This window comes from Eurosta solidaginis, chromosome 3 (assembly GCF_040869045.1).
Source record: "Eurosta solidaginis isolate ZX-2024a chromosome 3, ASM4086904v1, whole genome shotgun sequence".
Taxonomy (NCBI): Eukaryota; Metazoa; Arthropoda; class Insecta; order Diptera; family Tephritidae; genus Eurosta; species Eurosta solidaginis.
The window spans coordinates 87,856,074-87,880,900 of NC_090321.1; the positions used below are offsets into that span (position 1 = coordinate 87,856,074).

Below are 24,827 nucleotides of genomic sequence, written 5' to 3' on the forward strand. Positions count from 1 at the left end.
TTCGTAGAAAATTTTCAAGCGTGTTAACAACTTAAGCACTGCTCATGGCTTTCCAGCGAATACGCGTCCTTTCATATTCCAAGAAGTTATTGATTTAGGTGGTGAAGCAGTCTCCAAAAATGAGTACACACACATGGGTGTTGTTACCGAATTCGCTCATTCAAATTCAATTGGTAAAGTGTTCCGCGGCAAAGATCAGTTGCGTTGGCTGAGAAATTGGGGTCCAGAATGGGGATTCTTGAATTCTGGTCGGGCACTAGTTTTTGTAGACAACCATGACAATCAGCGTGGGCATGGCGCTGGCGGTTCAGATATTCTCAATCACAAGACAGCGAAGCAATATAAAATGGCAAACGCTTTCATGTTAGCTTATCCATTCGGTATACCTCGTATTATGTCCTCATTTGCGTTTGATAACACCGACCAAGGTCCACCCACAACTGATGGCAACATCATTGCTAGTCCCATTTTCAATGCTGATAACTCGTGCAGTGCCAGTTGGGTATGTGAGCATCGATGGCGTCAGATTTATAACATGGTTGGCTTCAAGAATCTTGTAGAGGGTACGTCCGTTCAAAATTGGTGGGACAATGGTGGCAACCAAATCGCTTTCTGTCGTGGCAACAAAGGCTTTGTTGCATTCAATGGTGATTCTTCTGAATTGAATACTATGATTCAGACATGTTTGGCTCCTGGTACTTATTGTGACATTATCTCTGGTGAAAAATATGGCTCGAAATGCACTGGCAAGAAAGTCATTGTAGGCCCTGATGGACGCGCTAACATTTCTGTTGGTAAAAATGAATTTGATGGCGTTTTGGCCATACATTTTGAGTCGAAATTGTAATTACTTTGCAAATAAAGCACATAAAGGATATGCAAATTTAATATTTTTAGTATACAACAGCAATGAACATATGTATGTATGTACTCATGTACATATTTTAGTTTGGTTTCATCGCGAGCCATGTGTCATATATGCATTTACATGGTTTGGTTTATTTTTGTGACAAGTTTTTGAGAAACATTTTAAAATCTCGGCTAGAGAATAATAAGGCGGCGAGTAGAGACTGAGCACCTCTACGTCTCAATCGAAACCAAACGAAGCTTAATACAAGACGACTCCTTTTCGTTCGATTCCCTTAACATAATGTTGGAGGAAGATAATTTCAGCCGCAGAGCTAAATCGCGATGGTACAGTCTATTATAGGAGCGTACTGACCCCATCCATCAGGTGCGATCACTCACAAATTGTCATCGATATCATGTAACGGAAGTCCAAAGAAACTTGCAGTTTCAATAGGGTTATACCAAAGAGACATGGGTGTTAGAGGTGTTGGCTTCATATTGCAATTAAAAAAAAAACGGTTGGTGTAATGTGAGGACATATGTTGCGTAAGTAGAGATAAGTAAAATTTTAACCTATTTTCGAATCCAGGTCTAAGTTGTGCCAGGGTTGCGTGTTTCTCCCTAGGAAGTCTGCTTTCCTCTACTTCGACCTTCAGGCACTAGAGCCTGAGAACCGGTTTCTCCGGCATTATTCGGGATAAGCCGTTGTCGGCTCTTTGTAGATGAGGGCCAATTTAAGCTCATTCGATTCAAATGCCTGAACTCTTATATGCCGGATCTCTTCGTAGTGCTTTGTTGCAATAAGTATTTAACAGAAACTGTTTGTTCTGCCTCTCGTTTCTCCTCTAAGAGGAGTATTACCGCCTCGCTGGGAAGATGATATTCTGGCAACAAAAGAAGAACTTCCGTAACACTATGAGCGCGGTGTTTTAACAGTCCTACAGCTTCCTTCAATGTATTTCTTTAAGCTTGGTAACTATTTTGGAGGCGCGTAGTATACAAGCATGGCCAGCCGCTTTATAAGTAGCTTTGCGCGTTTTTTTTGTCTTTGCCTTGTGACGATTAACTGGCGTGGAAAAGTATGCTACGTTTTCAGCTGCGTGCGTGATGTAATAGATTTTTGTACGATTTGCGTGAAGCTGAATTCTTCGCAACTCGTCTACCGATGGTTTTTAGCTAATTGCAACCTTGAAGAAAGACTTCCTTCTGGCCCTCTTGAATTTTGATGATTACGATAACGAGGTGGAAAAAAGTTAATCTTCCCCCAAACTAAACTACATTGGATTTATGCTACTATATAAGTTGTTAGACAATGAGAATTTGACAGAACTTTTTCGGCGAAATGTCGAGAAGATAAGATTTTGTTGATGGAAAATGCGTGCTTCAGTTATAGCCGGCTAGGGGCAAAAACGATTGTGACCTTCTCCTGAAACTTCTGGAAGCAGTTGGGCTTGGTAACATCGATTCGTTTATCGGAGGTATCAATCAGTCGCTGTGGGAATTGTGCAGTATGATACAAATCAACTCCCTGCAGAACAATTGGAGCAATGAGTAAAATACATTTTGAGGTAGCACGTTTGCGTATAATTATTATGAATTCCATATCAGGCAAACACTAAGTTTGTGAAGATCAGATATTAAGTTTAAGCTTCTACATGCTCCTCTTGTTATATAAATAGATATCTAAAAATTGTGAATCAAATATTTCCTTAACGAGATAAAGAAATACACAAAAAAAGTGAAACGCGATAACCTCCGAAGAGATTTGAGGCCGAGCTGCTCTTCCAATTTGCGTCGTGTACCTATTAGTTTTTCCACTTCCGAGGAGCGACCTCCATTACAAAAACCTTGCCCCTGAGTTGGACCTAGGGCCCTCGGTGTGGTAGGCGGAGCACGCTTCCACCACATCACGGAGCCGTCAGCTGGTAAGCTTAAATCCAGATAATGTAAAAGATATGCATTGAACAAAAAGATAAATTTGCCTTTTTACTTCCTTTACATCAATTTGATTTGGGTAATCTTGTAATCCATTTTAGAATAACTTTCCGTAGAGCTAGAATCTTGAAGCTTAGAACATACTCCAGAACCCGGTGACAATGCAACATGAGGGAGAGAAAATTTCACTGGGTGACGTAGGTATCGTAATATATAAAAAAAATTGGCCAAATTTGGAAATTTTGACTTCTATCTTTGTTATGTATGAAACGAAGTGGTAACGCCACACACTGAATTAATTTACTATCATTTTGGCAACTCTGTTTTTGCTTATTCTTTTTTGTTCTTTTTTATTCTTTAGTATTAACTCAACACATTTTATATCAAAATGTTCATATTCACTCATATTAAATAAACTTAGTAAATATACATACACAAAAGTGGTGTCAAAAGTGGGATTAAAAAGAGGAGCCTCACACCGGAAGATTTGAAGAGGGTGATGGATGCATTGGCAGGGGGAATTCGCGAGGCTGTAGAGGGGGCGTCCCACAGTGCTGGGGCAAATGCAAATCAGCGGGCAGCAACCAAACCGCCACCGTTTAGTATTGCAGAATACAAGTCAGAAGACAAATCCTCAGTGCAAGATTTTTTCACACGCGTAGATTGGGCTTTACAGCTGAGCAAAGTTCCAGAAGAGGAACAACACAAATTCGTACTCGTGCATATGGGGGCAGAGCTGAACGCCGCACTAAAAATACTTGTTAGCCCAAAGACGCCTGACTCGCTGAAATACAATGAAATAAAAACCGTGTTAATTCGCCATTTTGATGGCTCACGGAACAAGTATGCTGAAAGTATCAAATTTAGGCAAAGTAAGCAAGAAAAAGGCGAATCGATTGCCGAGTACGCACTTCGTTTAAAAAAGGGCGCTGCATATTGTGAATATGGCGACTTTTTGGATAGGATGTTAACAGAGCAGTTACTGTATGGCGTGGAGTCACGCTATATTTGCAATGAGGTTATAAGTAAAAAACCAAACAATTTTACTGAGGCATACGAAATTGCGCACACAATTGAACTAACACAAAGTGCAACAACAGATCTGAAGTGTACAGAGTGGGAACAACCAAGTGAACCAACGTTTAAACTGGGATACGAACCAGTCAAAACAAAAAGAAATGCAAATGCTGAAAAGTTGACCAAGAAGCCAAAAGAAAAATCCGCAAATTGTTACGGATGTGGGGGCCAACACAGCAGAAAAGACTGTAAATTCAGTAGCTCCAAATGTTTTTCGTGTGGAAAATTGGGCCACATTGCAAAAGTGTGCAAGGCAAAACTAGATCAGATTTCAGAGGATGCGCTCGAACCAGTTCAGCAGCTGAACAACATTAATGTATGTAAAGCAGTCGACAGAAAAATGCTTCACGTAAATATCGATGGAAAGCAAATACAGATGGAGCTTGATACGGGTGCCCCATGCGCCATTATTAATTATAAAACTCTTCGCACTATAAAACCGAATTTTAGATTATTAAAAACAGACAGACGATTTACAAGCTACACGGGGCATAGAGTGAACTGCATGGGTAGGGTTGTAGTAACCGCATCAACGGGGAGGACTAAACGGCGTCTGAATCTGTATGTTGTCCAAGAAGATTTCGATACACTTTGCGGCAGAGAATGGATCTCACAATTCGCACGTGAAATCAACTTTTCGGAGCTATTTTCGTCAGCCAGACTCTATAAGTTCAACCGCCCCAAAACTTTCAGAAAACCAACGAGAACGGCTGCAACATCTCCTTGCAAGTTACGAAGAAGTCTATAACACGACAGCGGGTAAGTTGAGAGGGCCGCCTGCAAAAGTGAAGCTGAAGGCGGGAGCCACACCAGTGTTCGCACGAGCACGCGAAATGCCAATTGCATTGAGAGAGGCGTATGCCAAGGAAATAGATTGCAAAATCCAGTCTGGCTTTTACGTGAGAGTAGAGCATTCGGAATGGGCTTCAGCAACACATGTAGTCGCGAAAAAAATGGAGATATTCGCATCACTGGCAATTACAAGCCAACGGTTAATCCAAGAATGATTATTGACGAACATCCGATTCCTAAAGCGGAAGACTTGTTCAATAAAATGAAAAAAGCGGCGATATTTTGTCACTTGGATATAACCGACGCATATACACACCTTACGATCGACGATGATTTCGCACATGTTTTGACATTAAACACAGCTACACACGGACTAGTACGACCGACTCTTGCGGTATATGGGGCAGCAAATATTCCAGCTATTTGGCAAAGAAAAATGGAGACGCTCCTGCAAAGAGTGCCAAACGTTTTAAATTTCTTTGATGACATCTTGGTCTTCGCGGAAAATTTTGAAGAGCTGCTGAGGGTTTTGGCGACAACGCTAAATCGCATCAAATGCAATGGTCTACGCTTAAATAAGTCAAAGTGTGTTTTTGCTACACCATCAGTGGAGTTTTTAGGCCATCGCATCGACGCACAGGGGTGCATAAATCTGACAAACACATTGAAGCTGTACTGAATAGCCCCAAACCAACGAATGTGGAGGAGCTACAGCTGTTTTTAGGAAAAGCTACTTACTATAGTGCATTTATCCCAGACCTGGCGACGAGAGCGCGACCATTGCGCGATATGCTGAAAGGCGAAAAATTTCACTGGTCCAAAGAGGCAAATTCAGCCTTTGAGTATCTAAAACAGGCGCTGGTTTCTCCACAAGTCTTGATACCCTACAACCCGGCACTACCGGTTCTACTAGCGACGGACGTGAGTCAAACAGGGTTGGGAGCGGTGCTATCACATCGCTTAGAGAACGGAACTGAACGACCCATTGCATACGCAAGTCGAACACTGAATACTGCAGAACAGCGATACCCACAGATGGACAAAGAGGCACTGGCAATAGTATGGGCAGCTCAGTAATTTTTCAAATATTTGTACGCGCGTCATTTCACGCTAATCACAGATCATAAACCGTTGTCACAAATTTTACAACCAGACAAGTCTCTACCAATACTTTGCATTAGCAGAATGGCTAATTACGCAGACTTTCTGAGTAGATTTGATTTCGAAGTGGTGTATAACAAGTAAGGAAGGCTAAGTTCGGGTGTAACCGAACATTACATACTCAGTTGAGAGCTGTGGAGACAAAGTAAGGGAAATCACCATGTTGTAAAAGGAACCTAGGGTAACCCTGGAATGTGTTTGTATGACATGTGTATCAAATGGAAGGTATTAAAGAGTATTTTAAGAGGAAGTGGGCCATAGATCTATAGATGGACGCCATTTAGGGATATCGCTATAAAGGTGGACCAGGCCTGACTCGAGAATTTGTTTGTACGATATGGGTATCAAATGAAATGTGTTAATGATAATTTTAAAAGGGAGTGGGCCTAAGTTCTATAGGTGGACGTCTTTTCGAGATATCGCCATAAAGGTGGACCAGGGGTGACTCTAGAATTTATTTTGTACGATATGGGTATCAAATGAAAGGTGCTAATGTGTATTTTAAAAGGGCGTGGGCCTTAGTTCTATAGGTAGACGCCTTTTCGAGATATCGCCATAAAGGTGGACCAGGGGTCACACTAGAATTTGTGTGTACGATATGGGTATCAAATGAAAGGTGTTAATGAGTATTTTAAAAGGGTGTGGGCCTTAGTTCTATAGGTGGACGCCCTTTCGAGATTCGCCATAAAGGTGGACCAGGGGTGACTCTAGAATTTGTTTGTACGATATGGGTATCAAATGAAAGGTGTTAATGAGTATTTTAAAAGGGCGTGGGCCTTAGTTCTATAGGTGGACGCCTTTTCGAGATATCGACATAAAGGTGGACCAGAGGTGACGCTTTTTCGAGATATCGCCATAAACGTGGACCAGGGGTGACTATAGAATGTGTTTGTACGATATGGGTATCAAATTAAAGGTATTAATGAGGGCTTTAAAAGGCAGTGGCCCTTAGTTGTATATGTGTAGCCGTTTTCGAGATATCTACCAAAATGTGGACCAGGGTGATCCAGAACATCATCTGTCGGGTACCGCTAATTTATTTATATATGTAATACCACGTACAGTATTCCTTCCAAGATTCCAAGGGCTTTTGATTTCGCCCTGCAAAACTTTTTCATTTTCTTCTACTTAATATGGTAGGTGTCATACCCATTTTACCAAGTTTTTTTCTAAAGTTATATTTTGCGTCAATAGACCAATACAATTACCATGTTTCATCCCTTTTTTCGTATTTGGTATATAATTATGGCATTTTTTCATTTTTCGTAATTTTCGATATCGAAAAAGTGGGCGTGGTCATAGTCGGATTTCGGCCATTTTTTACACAAATACAAAGTGAGTTCAGATAAGTACGTGAACTGAGTTTAGTAAAGATATATCGATTTTTGCTCAAGTTATCGTGTTAACGGCCGAGCGGAAGGACAGACGGTCGACTCTGTATAAAAACTGGGCGTGGCTTCAACCGATTTCGCCCTTTTTCACAGAAAACAGTTATCGTCCTAGGAGCTAAGCCTCTACCAAATTTCACAAGGATTGGTTAATTTTTGTTCGACTTATGACATTAAAAGCATTCTAGACAAATTAAATGAAAAAGGGCGGAGCCACGCCCATTTAGAAATTTTCTTTTATTTTTGTATTTTGTTGCACCATATCCTTACTGGAGTTGAATTTTGGCATAATTTACTTATATACTGTAAAGATGTTAACTTTTCTTTTAAAATTTGTATTTAAAAAAAAAATTTTTTAAAAGTGGGCGTGGTCGTTCTCCGATTTTGCAAAGTTTTATTAAGCAGACTTAAAGTAATAAGAGTAACGTTCCTGCCAAATTTCATCATGATATATTCAACGACTGCCAAATTACAGCTTGCAAAACTTCTAAATTACCTTCATTTAAAAGTGGGCGGTGTCACGCGCGTTGTCCAAAATTTTACTAGTTTTCTATTCTGCGTCATAAGCTCAACTCACCTACCAAGCTCCATCGCTTAATGCTTATTTGGTAATGAATTATCGCACTTTTTCGATTTTTCGAAATTTTCGATATCGAAAAAGTGGGCGTGGTTATTGTCCGATATCGTCCATTTTAAATAGCGATCTGAGATGAGTGCCCAGGAACCTACATACCAAATTTCATCAAGATACCTCAAAATTTACTCAAGTTATCGTGTTAACGGACAGACGGGCGGACGGACGGACATGGCTCAATCGAATTTTTTGTCGATACTGATGATTTTGATATATGGAAGTCTATATCTATCTCGATTCCTTTATACCTGTACAACCAGCCGTTATGCAATCAAAGTTAATATACTCTGTGAGCTCTGCTCAACTGAGTATAAAAATTCAAAGGCAAACGCTAACGCCGACTATCTTTCACGGGCCCACCCTCTACGACAGCAACCAGTACAGGTGGGACATGTGCGGCAGGCATATACGGATAATCCAGACGAATACGACGAGTTCGACAACTTTGTGATTCGCCAAATCAACCAATTACCATTAAGATTGACGAAATTGCAAACGAATCCAGAAAAGACGAGCGACTGGGTAAAATAATTAAACTGCTGGAAACAGGTCAATGCTTGAAGAGAACAGGATACAAGTCCCCAGAAGTGAGTTACAAGCTATCGTCAGGATGTTTGATGTTCGAGCATCGCGTCGTCATTCCACCAAAGTACAGAGCCAAACTGCTTGACAATTTACACACATCACACCTAGGGATTGTCAAGATGAAAGGAATCGCCCGCTCATTCATATACTGGCCGGGCAATGACAATGATATCGAGAACATGGCTAACAAATGCGAATCATGTGCAAAACAGGCAAACAAACCCGGGAAAAGTGGCGATCATCATTGGGAGTATCCGAAGGGACCGTGGGAACGCATTCATATTTACTATGCGGGGCCGTTCGAAGGAGCAATGCTACTGATAATCTCGGATGCGTATAGCAAGTGGTTAGAGGTGAAAATCACTAAATCAATTACGGCGGCCGCGACAATTACTTTGCTGGACGACGTATTTGCGGCTTATGGCGTTCCTCAAACGGTTGTATCTGATAATGGAACAAATTTCACGTCCGCGGAATTTAACAACTTCCTGACTACAGTCGGTGTTAAATATCACAAATACTCAGCACCGTATCACCCGGCAACTACCGGACAAGCAGAGCGAAGCGTACAGACGGTCAAGAACGCATTGAAAGCAATGGGTACCACGAATAGTTCTTTGCAGGAAAACATAAACGAATTCTGGAGACAGTACAAAAATGCACCACATTCGACAACAGGCACCTCGCCAGCACTATTGTTTATGGGGCGGCAGCTACGAACACGATTGGACTTGATTCGACCAGAGGAAAGTAGAGGAAAAACAATACATGCATCTCAAGAAAAAGGGAAGAGAGTTCAAGGTAAATCAAAACGTATACTACCTGTCGGGTAACCCGCGAATTTCTAAGTGGCTCAAAGGAACAATACACGCCCGTCTAGGGGATCTTCACTATCAAATACAATTCAATGGGAAAATGATAAAAAGACATGTAGACCAAATACGGAAGTCACACGCGGGGCCCGATAAAGCAACACCGGAAGTGAATCGTCATGAAACGGGGGTTGCAGCTAACGAGAACGGCACAGCTGCATCGGGTATAGTAGAAAACCACGAAGAAGTCGAAACACCCATAGAATCACCACAAAATATATCATTGGGATCAGAAGAAGATTTGGAAGGGTTCTCTACTCCCAACACTACAATAATACAGGACGATACACCGCCATCGCATTCAACACCAGCACGGCAGGCGACACCGGAAAGAGATCCGGAACTAAGCGAGACGTCGGCAGCCCCTCGGCGGTCGACCAGACAAAGGAAACCGAGAGTTCCATTCTCACCTTAACTCCTGCAGAGGAAGGAAAAATGTTATGTATGAAACGAAGTGGTAACGCCACACACTGAATTAATTTACTATCATTTTGGCAACTCTGTTTTTGCTTATTCTTTTTTGTTCTTTTTTATTCTTTAGTATTAACTCAACACATTTTATATCAAAATGTTCATATTCACCCATATTAAATAAACTTAGTAAATATACATACACAAAAATCTTTAAGTAACCTGATAACGTAAAGACTTGCAGCTTTGAGCATATTTTAGGGCCGTGATAAGTTGTAGCGTTTAGTATAAATAATTTTTCTAGGAGGGGCAAGGATTGAGATTTTAAAAAATCGTTCGGACTTGCACATTTTACTTTAAAATTTTAGGGAACTAGCCGAATAACCTATATTAACATTGTGGATTCGTTCAGTCTATATGAGGTCCTCACGGACCAGCCAGTTCAACCTAACTTGTAATATTTAAGAGTTATTTAGCAAACTCAGAGCATGTGGAATCTAGCGGAATTTGAAACATACTTCAGTACCCGAAGACTATGCAACACAAGAGAAACAAATTTCGCTAAGCGGCCCAAGTTTTGTGATCTTTAGGAAAACCGGCCGAAGTCGGAAATCTCGTTTTCGAGTTTTAAGTAACTCCCCGCTTACCATTAGTCTTGAAACTTTGATCTTATCTTAGGGCCCTTCTTAGTTGTAATACTTAGGGTAAAAAAATATCTAGATGGGACAGGATCGAGATATTCAGAGAATTTATTTAGACCATGTCCAATCTTGAGAATACTTTTGAGTAACTTCCCTTTGAGCTAGAGTCTTGAACCTTGGATCATACTTTAGAACCCGATGACAATGAAACATGAGAGTAATAAATTTTTCCTAGGTGGGGGGGGAATTGTATATTAAAAAAAAATCCGCCGAATTTGGCTAGTTTGTTTTCGATTTTTAAGTATCTTTCCGATAACCAAGAGATCTTCATCATTGAACATATCTCATGACCCTATTAAGTTGTAATATTATTTTTTTGATGGGGCAGGATCGGCGTATTTATAAAATATATTTAGAGCATGTTGAATCATGCGATCGACTTTTGGGTAACTTCCCATGAAGATAGAGTCTTGAAACTTGAAACATACTTTAAAACCCAATGATAATGCAACTTGAGAGAAAGAAATTTCGCCAAGTAGCGCAGGTTACATGATATATAAAATAAAATAATTTAAAAATTTTTTTTAATTAAACGGTTTTTAAAAAAGGAATCCTCAGGACAATACGCTAAAATCAGGGGAGGTGGAAAAGGGCCTCGAGAACCTGAAAGTAGCGGCAAATGACGAGGGTAAAGGCGCAGTGGCAGAAGTGCACAATGAAATCAATAATGCTAAGCACCTTAAAAAAAAACAATATGTTAAAGCAGGAGAGGTAGGGAAGGACCTCGAGGACCTGGAAGTAGCAGAAAAATACAGCGTATAGGCGTAGGTACGGAGATGTTTGAAGTGGACAAGCGGCTCAATGATGCTGCGAGTCTAACAAAGACGCTTCGAGCAGGGGAGGGAGAAACAGACCTCAAGACTTTGAAAACAGTGGAAAAATGCATTGCGTGAGCGCAGTGGCGAAAAATTTGGAGAGAGACAAACAGCTCAATGGCGCTGCCGGTCTTTCAGATAAACCTCCAATACAATAAAGTGACATCGCGAGCTGATCCTGACTCTTGAGGAGGGTTCGTTTGGTCAGATACAGGCGTCTCATCTGTAGGAAAGGTTTATGGACTCAGCGCATGCGTATTCGGCGTTTATTGCGCAACGATGGAATGCAGAGTTAGAGCTGCAGGAAGGAAATACATATACACGGGAATGCTATCTAATTTCAGCACCGAAGATCTAGCGGTGGCCGCAATAAAGGAAAAGAAAGAACCGTGCCTTATCCTGGCATCCTGATACATGGCCCATAACGTGGACGCCCCACCAGAGGAGTTCACAAGACTTGATCAAGAAGTGTGCAGAGGACGGCTTGTCAAAGCGCGGATAGGAATGCGCATCACAGCGTATCGGGATAGCACGATATTAATGATGGAGGTGAGCCCCTTTTCTGTTTTATACTACAGTGAAGTAGTAGACATATGTTGGTCCTACGTCAACCAATGTGCTTGATATCACATTGAGTTCTGAGCAGGATATATCGGGGTATGAATGGAGGGCCATTGACAGGCCATCCTTCTCAGACCATGCATATATCAGCTTCTGAATCCCTATAAAGAGGGTAGAGAAGGGGAAAACCTTTGGAAACCCTAAGACAAAGAACTGGTATAAATTTCAGAAATGTGTATCAGGAAGACTGGGGCAGCCTAAAGAGGTTACTACCGTAAATGAGTTGGAGTGCAACCACTTCTTATCAAATGCGCGGATAACTGCGAACAACACAGCATGTCCTCTGAGAATATTCAAGGGGAAAGCAAAGCCACCATGGTGGAATAAGGAGCTGAGTCTTCTTAGAGAGCAGCTTAAAGACATTTAAAACTGGCAAAAGTTGAGGAAAGCGAGGAACAGAGATCTGTTGAGGATCTATAAACGTGAAATCAACAGGTCAAAGCGGGTTTCGTTGAAGAAATTCTGTGAAGATATAGAATGCTCCACCGCAACGGCGAGACAAAGGCCTATCTAAGGGAGATGCAGTCCAAGGGCTAATAACAAAGGACGACGGGGAATGGTCGCATAGTGAAGAGTTCCTTGAGGCACTAATCAACACAAACTTCCCATCAGGAGATGATGTGGAAGAGTTATGTAACCACGTCTACCATTCTAATACGAATCTATAGGTACCAGGATTGGTGACAAATACCAAAACTGAATGGGAAATAAAAACTTTTGCCAAGTTCAAATCGTAGGATCCAGATGGCATATTCCCTGATATGCTGCAGATGGCTGGTGGAACGATTATAGAATGGCTAAAAATAATCTTTGAGGGTTACATAAAACTGAACCACGTCCATATCGAAAGCGGAACAAGCCAATCATCTGCACGCGAAAAACTAAAGGCCTATTAGTTTGACATCTTTTCTGCTCAAAACTCCATAGCCATTAATAGATGTGCATATTAAATTAAATATGTACGAGAAATTATTCTCTTCAGCACAACACGCTTACACAAAGGCAAATCAGTCCATATTGCATTGCATAGGGTGGTCATGAATATAGGGAATGCCCTGGAACACTAGGAGTATGACGTAGGTGTTTTTCTGAACATAGGCGGAGCTTTCAACAATGTCTCGAAAAAAGAAATCATGGACAGTCTCAGCTCGAAGTTCATCAAGCTTTAACAAACTGGATTGGCTCCATGTTAAGCTGCAGAATGATCACACCGTAATGGGGTCTATTCGAGGCAACAAAATCTGTAAACAGAGGAACGCCGCAGAGTGGGGGTTTATCCCCAATGCTGTGGACGCTTGTTATAACCTCGGAGAGATATCTCTTTAAGAAAAATATAGCACAAAGTATCTAGGAGTTATACTTGATATTAAGTTTTCGTGGAAACTCCATGTGGAAGAGAGAGCGAAAAAAGTCTCCGCGGCACTGTTTGAATGCAAGAGTATGCTGGGATGCTAGTGGGGCCTATCACCCAACTCTCCCATTGGGTATTTACGGCAATTGTCAAACCCATACTTTACTATGGATTTCTTGTTTGGTGGACAGCCACACAAAACTACGTATACCAAAAAACTTGAGGGAGTATGCCGAGTATCAATGATTAGCATAACGGGAGCCTTAAAAATTACCCCTACAGCAGCATTGCAGGCCATTCTACACATCCCGCTGCAGACCTAATGGTCATAAGCATCGCGTTATCAATTGCAACAAGGCCTATGGCCTCGGGGCAGCTTGGGTGCAAGCCATATGGTCATAACTGTATATCGTCATCTAATATCGGGAAACTGAATATATGGTCCCGTGTCTGACCTTCGAAAGAGATTTTGGGGCCACAATTAAGCGAGAGTGTTGGTGCAGAGTTGGCAGAAAATACTACACATGTGTATAAGGATGGTTCCAAATTAATGGACGGGGTCGGGTCTGCTGTTTACTGCGTCAATCCAGAAATAAGTAGATCAGGATTCCAGAGAGCTGCAGCGTCCCACAGTGGCGCCTCTGCCGTTAAAGCATGGCAAAAATCAAAAAAATCATGAAAGCGTTCGCTAAATCTAATACATGTTTCTAATAGAGAATTTTCCAGGGATCAAGAATATACAACTGTTTTTTCACAGAAAATTAGAGCCGCTCAAAGTTGACCAATTTTCAACATTTGGAAAAATTTTAAATTTTTCTTCTTTTTCGTTGTATTTAAAATGGTTTTGTGAGTAAATAAGGCGGCCGGTTGTCGTTTTCTTGTATAGGAATTAAAGATAATTTAATTTAGGATTGAAACAAAAAAAAATTGTTTTTTTGTTAAAAGTTGGCGGATATGCCTGTTTTTCGAAATGCCTATTTTTAGGCCCTTTTTAAAACTTTGAAGGAAAAAAAATGTTAAAATATGTGCTCCTTCAAATTAACAGTAGTTATTTGTGATATATTCAGTTACCTTAATTCATAAAGTCTACCTGCGTCCAGCTGCAACTTCACTTTTTACATCAAATAAAGTTAGACAACCATGGACATAAATACGCGCCTGAGCAGGTATATATAATTCAGAACGGCCTTAAGGTCGGTTTTGTTATTGGAACTTGTTAACAACATATATTTTTTTACTTAAGAATTGTATACCTGAAATTCATTTTAACAATTTTAGTAGGTATATAAAGCTATCCATCATACAATACACATTATCATTCGTCTTTTGGAGATTAAGGAACTAAGTATTCTGTTTACTTAAATAAAGTGAATAGTATTTTTAAATATAGTTCACAGTTTAATATTTAATCAGATACACTCGAAGCCATTTCCAATATGTATTTAGAAAACTCGAAACTAATTGCGGTGTTTAAATCTACAAAGTCAAGGCGGGACTTCGTTGAGGCTATTATGAGAGAATTAGTGAGTGAAACAAGCATTAAAGAAAAGGAAGGCCTGGAAGAAAAAATTGGTTTACAACACTGTAACGAATTTACTTGCAAATCCTTACTTACTTGCAAACTCGTCCACATCAATTTCTTGCGACTCCATTACCTCTCGTAGCCGTGCTTGAAGTTCGATCTTATTGCCGGTTGTATTTAATCCACGGTTCTCCAACTCCTTTTTCAGTTGCTGGATCTTCAATTCACTGAACTTTGCCATGTCCAAGTTGTATTCCCAATCTTCGGAATTTATTCAACAATCCCACTTCTGACACCAATTGTAACGAATTTACTTGCAAATCCTCTTATTTGCCCTTTTGCTAAGTTCGTATCACTAAACTGTTGAATAAATAACTCCAATATTGAATAATGGAAAAATGGCCTTTATTGAAGTACTTCACAATACACTTATACTTTACAACGATTAGCTTGCTTAATAACCAAACTGATTGATAGCTCAAATGAAACTCTTTCAAAATAATAGTGCTATTGCTCGCTAGATATCGTCTTAATCGAAACTGATTGACAACTCAAATCAAACTGAATTCCAGCGCTTCTACATCTGCGGCCTTTTATGCTCTCTGGTTTCCTCGTTCGCATCTTTTAGAATCTACTAGCATTGTCCATGAGCTCTCAAACTTCTCAGCTATAACTAAAATTACACAATTTTATAGTTTTTCTCATTGCATACTTATAGGAGTATCTCAGATATATGCATGTATTTGTGCATTGACTCTCCTCTGCTCGTATACGTACATGGTACATATATGTAGACGCAGTTATTGTTTCGTTTATGTAGATACATGATGATTGAATTATTGATGTGCATTCACGTCACTGCTTAGCATCGGCTTAGAGCTGGCAGTACTCTTTAGTTTTGCTAATATTCGTAACAATACATTATGATAGAAAGAAAATGGAAGGACGTCTATCGCAACAATTCAAAATTTCTAAGTAAGCATGAAAAGTGGGTAGCTGACAAAACTTTTCTGGTGAGACCAACAAAACCCATAGAAGAGTGTTCTACCTACACAAGGAAAAGGAAGCTGTCTGATACCACAAAAGCTATGGCCATGACTCGTCTTTCAGAAGCACTGGCTATTAAATATAAAAAGACGAAGAAAACGTAAAGTCGCATATAACAGAAGCAGTTGCGGTAGCAAGTCCAGTGCGACTAATGAAGATCAAAAGCCGCATTCCCACACCACCAAATGCGCTACCTAGGAAATACACTCCCGAAGAAGCTTTGGCGCTGTTTATAGATCTCGGTTTAACGAAGAAAAAATATATTATATTACGTAAGTCATTATTGCAACGTAATGCCGATATTTTACCTGGATACAAAAAAATTACTCAAGCCAAGAAAGAAGCAGTTCCTCTAAGTCCCAAAATAACCGAAGTGTCAGCTGAAATTGAGCTACAAAACCTAATGCATACGTCTACACGACTCCTTCAAAGTTTTACTGAAGAAAAGTTGAAATTACTGCCAAAGGAGCTAGCATTGATAACTAAGTGGGGATGTGATGGATCATCAAGACAAAGCACATATAAACAAAGAATAAATGTAGACGATGAAACAATTACAGCTAGTAATATGTTTATGGCTTCTATTGTTCCATTACGACTAAAAGATGAAGCTTCAGAATATTGGAAAAATTCACGTCCGTCATCAACTATATTGTGCCGCCCGATATTATTTAAATACGAGAAGGAGTCTTCGGAACTCATAAAAGCTACAGTGAGTGATATAAGAAATCAAATTGCCAAATTAGAACCAACAATAATTGAAATTGAAGAGGGGAATGTCATTACAATAAAGCATGATTTTCTTCCAACAATGGTCGATGGAAAAGTTTTGAACTTAGTAACAAATACGGCATCTACAATGAAATGTCCAATTTGTAAGAAGAGCAAAAAGGACTTTGAAAATCTTGATGATTCAATAACTGACGAACTAAATTATGAGTATGGAATGTCTCCTTTGCATGCTACGATAAGATGTATGGAATTTGTTTTGAAGCTGGCTTATACAAAATAATAATTTTATTAAAAAAATTTTATGGAGATCTCTTGTTGTTCAGTAACAATTTTATTCTCTCAGGAAATTTCAAAAATTTTCATTTTACATTTTCAAACTCATCAAAAATCTCAAAGAAAACTCTTTCACACCAAAGCCATACAGTAGAATACCTTAACTACTCCCCCTTTTTAATATGAAACGTCCTCGTTTTAGTTAATAGGATTAATTCTACTATATGACTACAGCGTTTGAAATATCATAAGATATAATAACTTAAAATTCACAATTTAACAGCAAACATCCATTAAACAACATAATTAAATACATGTAAATATTCAAAATTGATATTACAATCAAAAATAATATGAAAATTTAATAAAAAAAAAAAAAAAAAAAAAATTTAATATGTTTTTTCTCATCTTAGATTGCTTTTATGAATCTTTTTTCCTTCGATTAAAACTGATGTACCAAGGTCCCTTTCAATTACTTTTTCCACAAATATTTTATCAAATTTATTTCCTAGTCGCCTATTTCTCCTTACGAAAACTTTTTCCCCAGGTTCATATGATTTCATTGTTTTATCTTTATTGCATCTTTCTAAAGTCTCTTCCTGAGCCTTAAATAATCTCTCCCGAACTTTACTTAATTCACTAGCCGAACTATTTTGAAAAATTTCAATTGGTTTAGAGTTTATTGTTGAATGAATGCTATTATTATATTTATTTGTTGCCAACAAAACAAGGTCCACTGTCTCATTTAACTGCTGTTGCTCTTTAATACAGCGAGATATTTCCATTAATGTTGAGTGAAACCTCTCCACCTGACCATTGGTTTCACTGTGTAGTGTGGGAATGAAAAATTGCTCTATTGAAAAATTATCCCTTAACAAAGTTTTTATAACATTTGACTGAAAAGCCCTTTCATTGTCTGAAACAATTATTTTCGTGTTTTTGAAAACTAATAAAATTTCAAGTAAAGCATCTTTTATATCCAAAGTAGATCGAGACGCAATTGGTTTAACAACAGCAAATTTTGAAAATTTATCTACGCAAGTTAAGAAAAACTGTTTATCTGTTATGAAAATATCAAGATGTAGGATTTCGCCAGGGTAATTTGGTATTGGAGTCCTCCCAATAACTAGGTTAGAGGGCTTTCGCTGATATTTATTCTCCAAACATATTTTACAGTTTGTAATAATTGATTTTAAAGTTTTTTTAATATCAGGAAAATAATACTCACTAATAATTTGCTTAAAATTCTCAAGTAAACAACGATGGGCTCGATTATGTTCAGCAGTTATAACTTCAAGCTGATCATTTTTATTTGTCAAATCTATTACAAGCAATTCAGTATGTCTAAATTTTATACCTGGAAATGAAGAAACTATACGATTTTGAACTTCCGCCAAAGTCTGTAGATCGCAGTGAATAGCATTAGTCCTACTAGGATTAACGACTTCTTTTAAACACAATAACAAATTTTCAATAGAATCAAAAACAATAGTATGGCGTATAAATTTGTTAAAAACAACCTTAGAAGTTTTAATAAAAGATGGTCCTTTTGTTAAGACAATTTGATTTCTAAATTGGTTAACAGGGCACTTAACAGTTTCAATTACATCTGGTGAAGATTCTTCACTATGCACTGTTTCCAAAGTAATAGTATGGTTATTAATATACTGTCTTGAAAGAGCATCAGCTACTTTGTTCTCTTTTCCAGGCTTATAATGAAATGTTGGAGAAAATTCTTCGATAAATGCACGCCATCTTTTCATTTTTGTATTTGGATTTTTTTCCGAAATAGAGAATATAAGTGGCTGATGGTCAGTAAATATCCTTACATTTTTTGTACCATACAAATAATGTCTCAACGCTTTCAATGCCCAAACAATAGCTAACATCTCACGTTCGTTTGTTGCATAGTTTTGCTCAGTGGAAGAAAGCGTTCGAGAAATCATTGTGATTGGTTTACTATTTTGAGATAACACCGCTCCTAATGCATTTGACGAAGCATCAGTTGTTAGCTCAAATGGACAATTAAAATCTGGATACTGTAAAAGTACATCTTCCGAAGCAAGTATGTTCTTAATTTTTGTAAATGCCAACTCTGCTTCACGATCAAAATTAATTTTCACATGTTTCGATTTATTTGCGTCAATATGGCCATTCTCACCACGCAAAAATTTTGTTAATGGTTTCACTATTGAAGCATAATTTTTAACAAACCTGCGATAATAGCCAGCTAGCCCAAGAAAAGATCGCAACCCCCGTAATGTCTCCGGCATTTTATAGTTAATTATATCCCGAACTTTATCAGGACAGGTTCGAATACCATTTTGTGAAACCATGAATCCTAAAAACTCAACATATGTCTTAAAAAATTTCGACTTATCTAACGATACCCTCATTCCTGATTGTTCCAACATTTTTAAAATTTTATCTACATCTCTTATGTGTGTATCTTCGTCGCGTGAAAAAATAATAATGTCATCGATGTAAACGTGACATGTCTTACCTATTTCGTTGCGTAGAACATCATCAATTGCACGCTGAAAAATGCTTGGGGCATTTTTCAATCCAAACGGCAAACGACAAAACTCGTATTTTCCATTATTAATGCTGAAAGCAGTTTTTTGCCTGTCCTTTTCGTATAAATTTATCTGGTGGAAACCAGATTTCAAATCAAGAGTAGTGAAAAACCGTGATTTTCCTAAATTTGACAAAATTACAGAAATATCGGGTATTGGATATTTATCTGATATAGTTTTTTCATTGATTTTTCGGAAATCAATTACCATTCGCAACTTTTGCTTTCCATTTTCATCCAACCCCTTTTTTGTTACAACGTGTATTGGAGAATTATATGGAGAACACGATTTTCTAATTATGCCATCTTTCAGAAGACTAAGTATTTCATTATTAATGAAATCTGCAGCAGACATAGGATAAGGATAACCTCTACTATAAATAGGATCATCTGTTACTGTACGTATTTTAGCTACTACATTTGTATTAAAAGGCAAGGCTCGGTTTGGATTCGCGAACGCATTAATATTATTATTTATCATTTCTCTGAAATGATCACGTACATGTTCCGGAACTGAATCTTCTGTTATCGTAATCAGGTTAACTTGATTACAATTAAGCTGTTCAATTGCAACTCTACCATTTCGATAACACAAATATCCACTTTCTGTATAAATTTTCGCATCAATTTCTCTTAAAAAGTCATATCCTATAATACCGTCAAACGTGTTTAATGTTTCAAGCAAGTAAAACGTTGAAGTATGATCAAGTAAATTAACTAGACACTTTTGATTTATTAAATTGACTCCATTTATTGATTTTAATCTAAACGGATGTTTTATTAATTTAACTCCACGAAGAAATGAAACATTTTTAATATAGTTTTTCGATGTACCAGTATCAATTAAGAAACGAAGCTCCTGTCCATTCACCATTTTTTTAGTAATGTATGGCAGGAGCGAATTTAGTTTAAAAAAATGTATCTCATCACTAAAATCTGAAACTTGAATTTGGGACTCATTATCATCTAATTCAATCCCACCAATATTATTTTCATTATAATTAAGTTCATCACAAAACTGATCAGTTTTGTCAGGCATATAATTTATACGTTGAGTTTTTTCCAAAGGCCTCTCAAAAGAGCCAGATAGTTCCCTAGGGCGTTTAAATGGTACTAATCGATTCGGCAATTGCTCAGGATGAGCGGTATTTGACGGGTGAGCAGAATTAACATTCCGACTTGGAGTTAGAAAACCATTTCCTGGTGTCCTTTGTTTATAAAATGATGATCCTGGGTCCACTTCCATTTGCTGCGGTTGATTTTTAAAATTTGAGCCTGATAACGGACTACGTTTACTCAGAGTTACAGATGGACGGAAATTGTTAGGTTTTATCATATTACCTATAGCAAAAGTGTTTGCAAAGTCGTACCGTTTATGATTCGATTCTAATTCCTTAGCAATGGCTAATGCAGTAGGGAGGTCCTTTGGCCTTGATGAAAAAAGGATATCACATAAAGGACGGCGGAGCCCAGAGATGAAAACACGTAGAGCATTTTCTCTGGCTTTCTCATTTAGCGCATCTATTACTTCATAACTGTTACTGTAAGTCATTATATGCTTGTTAATTATCAAAATTAAATGCTCCTCAACCTTACCATAATACTCTGCAATAGATAGACTACCCTGCCTAAGGATACTCAGCTCATTTTCAAGAACATATATGGGTCTTTTATCTGCGTACGTCTGATCCAGCCTTTCAATGATCGCTTCAAAATTTAAAACAGTATTGAAAGATGACAACGTCATGTTGGCGGAACCGGTAATTTTATTTCTAAGTATACCTAGAGCTACGTAATATTTTTCTGATCCCTTAGGGTAATATTTGATTCCGAAATTCGCAGAAGAACGCCATGCTGGATAACATGAAGCATCACCAGCAAACTCCGGTAAAGATTTAACTAAATCTAAACTACAGTTCCCTGAATCAATTGTAGAAATTATTTCCACTGGCTTGTAAGCCTCTACATTTGGTACCTCTAATCGCCCAAGAGCCAAAGTAAGCGAATCTAGTTTAGCCGCTAATTCTCGCCTAGCATTTTCACTTGCCTCTATTTTATTATCTAACTCCTGTCTAGTATTATCACTTGCTACCTTAATTATTTCCAATACCTGTTCCCGTGTTATACTCATTTTATTAACCCAAACTATCCTAAATTATTACACAAAAAATTTAAATTACAAATTGTATGTAATTTAAGTATTCTATTTTTTTTATAAGTAAAGTCGAAAAGGATACTTTGTAAAAAAAAATTTATAAAAACAATCTTAATATTTGCGCAGTACCCTAGAATGGTTTTCACAAAAAAAAAAACATTCAAAATCGCATATAAATCAAATGATAATATTTTCTTTTAACAATAGGACTTTTATGCCCTCATAATAAATTTAAATATTTAAACCAAATAGCCACATCAATTTTGATATCTACTTACAGTTTATATTTTATTTTTAGATATAGGTACTTGATCGATTAAAAGATTATTTGATTGAAGAATATAAATTGATTAAATGATGTTAGTTGATTGTATTATTTTCTTATCCTTTCGTTAAAAACTAACCCGTCTGGAATATATTTTCCTTTGCCTATAAGAATCGGCAATTGTGTTTCAGCATATGCTTACTTTTGCCTATAGGAATCGGCAATTGTTTTTCAGGATTCGAGCGCTGCCTTACTTTTTTTCTCCGTTAAAAATTGCTTGTTCTTTAGGGATTATGAATGATGCGGCGTATAGGATTTTATGAACCTTTTTTTGCACGTTCAAAATTTATGGAGTTACTTTATTTCACTTTTTGAAAAAAGTTTCAATAGAAATATTTAGGATTTTATGATCCTTTTAATAGTCACTATTTTATTTTTCACAAACGAATTCAACGGAGCTTCATATTTAGGATTTTATAATCCTTTGAAAAGAAAACTTTAAGACAGCCCCACGTTGGGCGCCAAATAATAATTTTATTAAAAAAATTTTATGGAGATCTCTTGTTGTTCAGTAACAATTTTATTCTCTCAGGAAATTTCAAAAATTTTCATTTTACATTTTCAAACTCATCAAAAATCTCAAAGAAAACTCTTTCACACCAAAGCCATACAGTAGAATACCTTAACTTACACTACCACAACAAGGAGAAGTTTCAACGAAAGTACAACATGTAAGGAGAAACCAAACAGGAGAAAAAAATAATTCAGGATGCATTCTATAAAGAAATTGGCCTTGAGTTGACTGTCCAAAGTATAGATACGGAAATACAAATGATGGTAACTCCCCAAGAAGATTTTTTGAAAACGATGAAGTGACTGCTCGCATAACAGGAGTTGATAGAGATATTGTGAAAAGATTGGGAGTCATTTTAAATATTTTAAACTGCCATGAACCAGTTAATGGACCCAAATTTGGAGAATATGCATCTAAAACTACAGAGTTGCTGCTTCAAAAGTATCCTGAGAAGAAACTTACAACAACGGTACATAAAATTTTAGCACATGGGAAAGATTTAATAGAGTACCAATGCTTACCATTAGGAGAATTGTCTGAAAAAGCTCAGGAATCTAAGAACAAGGGCTACAAAAGATATAGATGTATGAACACCTGCAAAGTATCACGAGTTAGACAAAACGAAGACCTTTTCAACATGTTAGCTATCTCTTCTGATCCAGTCATATCATCTATGGGGTACGTAAGAACACAATAAGATCTTACATATGCGTATAGCTCAGAAATGGTTGCTTTGTTAGATATATGTTCCAGTGACGATGACTATGTTAAGATAAAAAAGTTTCTCACCTCTTATCACAACAATGAAAAAGAGATTTACTAATCAATTTTGTTACTTTATTGAAAAATAAGACATCTATGTACAAGTTAATTTTTTATTTCAAATAAAAGAATTAATTAATTTAGTAATTTATAAATATATACTTTTCGTTATTGCATTTCTCTAAAGTTTATCAAATTTATTTTAAAGCTTAGGCATTTCGCCTTCAAACGAGTATTAAATTTTTATAGAAATCAATACGTCTATCGAGTTTGGTACAAATTGGTAAAGCGGTTACTAAGATCAAACTTTTTAGCATAAATGGGCAGTGCCACTCCCCTTTTCCAAAATTCGTTGGCTGTTTAATCTTTAGCTCAAATAAAATTTCATTGAACCACTTTCAATAACTTTTAGTTATTAATAAAATACATATTTGGCTTGTAAATTAAAAAAAAAACATGTAAAATTTTACGATGGATTTTGAAGCACCTTGTTATTGTGGCACCAAAACAGACATTTGAGTTTTATAAGAGTATTGCCATTTAAAATAAACAGTACGTCTATCGATTTTGGTAGTTATTGATTACGTGACTACTTAGATAAAACTTTTTATCATAAGTGGGCAGTGCCACGCTATCTTATCAAAATCATTAGTTTATCTTACAACTCGCAGAAACTACAATATACGTCCCAATCCGTTTGGGAGAAATTAAAAGAAGACAGGAGCTGCATATGATCCATCAAGCAGGAAAGGTGTGGACAAAAGCTCGTGGCTGCAAAATTTCTAAGATAATGTGCAAAGCCTACGATATTAGACTCACAAGATGGTTCATATCTCTGAAGAAAGAAGGCTTAAAGCTCACGATAGGCATACTAACTGGACACTGCCATCTGGCGTCACATGCTCGAAAGTTAGGTATCGTCAGTAACAGCAGGTGTAGGAAGTCCGAGCTGCAAGAAGAAGCAGTTCAGCACTTTCTATGTTCGTGTCCTGCGCTCGCCAGGTGACTCCAGTTATTAGGGGTCGCAGAGTTGCCAGATCTCGGGCAGTAATTAAGCTAGGTTCTAGAAAACTTCTAGTATTTGCCAAGAGGACGGAGGTATTCTATAACATAACCTTGGACCTGATTGGGGTTCTTCCCTTAACACTATGGACACATTCAGTCTGTTTGACGTCTTTATTGAACGGCCAGTTCAACCTAACCTAACCTCCTGCTGAGTTAGAGTCTTGAAACTTAAAGCATATTTCAGAACCCGCTGCAATGCAACATTAACCTGTTTCGCTAATCAAATACATATGTGACCTGGAATCATGAAACGACCCTATTGTGCGAAAATACCGTTTTTCACTTTTTGAGTGATTTTTATAGGAAATTTTACGCTCTTTCTTTACGACAAATCGCATTTAAAGCCAAATCGGACCCCAAATACGATTTTTTGAAATATTTCGATCCATGCGCCACCTGTCGGAGATTTTTTTCTTATTATTGCATTGTCATCGGGTTCTAAACTATATTCTAAGATTCCAGCTAGTAGCTTATCGGGAAGTTACTTAAGTTTCAATTACAAAATTCGTTCACAACGACCGGCCGTTTGATACAATGGTGAACAGCGGAAGAGTTGTCACTGAACAAGTTCTCTTGAACGAGCACAAAAATATTCCACACAATTTGGGATTAAAAAACATAGTATATATGTACCAACAAAAGCAACAAAAAGGCGTTACCTAGAG

The 24,827-nt window shown here is 37.7% G+C and overlaps 2 protein-coding genes across 11 annotated transcripts in view; both read left to right on the forward strand.

Moving 5' to 3' along the window:
- LOC137244111 (alpha-amylase 4N-like) overlaps window positions 1-894 on the forward strand; it is a 29,306-nt gene extending 28,412 nt beyond the window's left edge. For all 7 annotated transcript variants that reach the window (XM_067772671.1, XM_067772667.1, XM_067772674.1 and 4 more), the window contains one exon: window positions 8-894. In XM_067772671.1, coding sequence (XP_067628772.1) covers window positions 8-847 — 840 coding nt within the window. In that variant the 3' untranslated portion in view covers window positions 848-894. The remainder of the gene's footprint in view (window positions 1-7) is intronic.
- The window catches only part of Efhc1.2 (EF-hand domain containing 1.2), a 71,239-nt gene that overhangs the window by 28,368 nt on the left and 18,044 nt on the right, over window positions 1-24,827 (forward strand). Inside the window, exon 1 of one of the 4 annotated variants that reach the window (XM_067772661.1) lies at window positions 22,433-23,848. The exons of the other annotated variants lie outside the window; for them this stretch is intronic. Coding sequence (XP_067628762.1) covers window positions 23,828-23,848 — 21 coding nt within the window. The 5' untranslated portion in view covers window positions 22,433-23,827. Of the gene's footprint in view, window positions 1-22,432; window positions 23,849-24,827 lie in introns of those variants that run through there. 4 annotated transcript variants of the gene reach the window in all.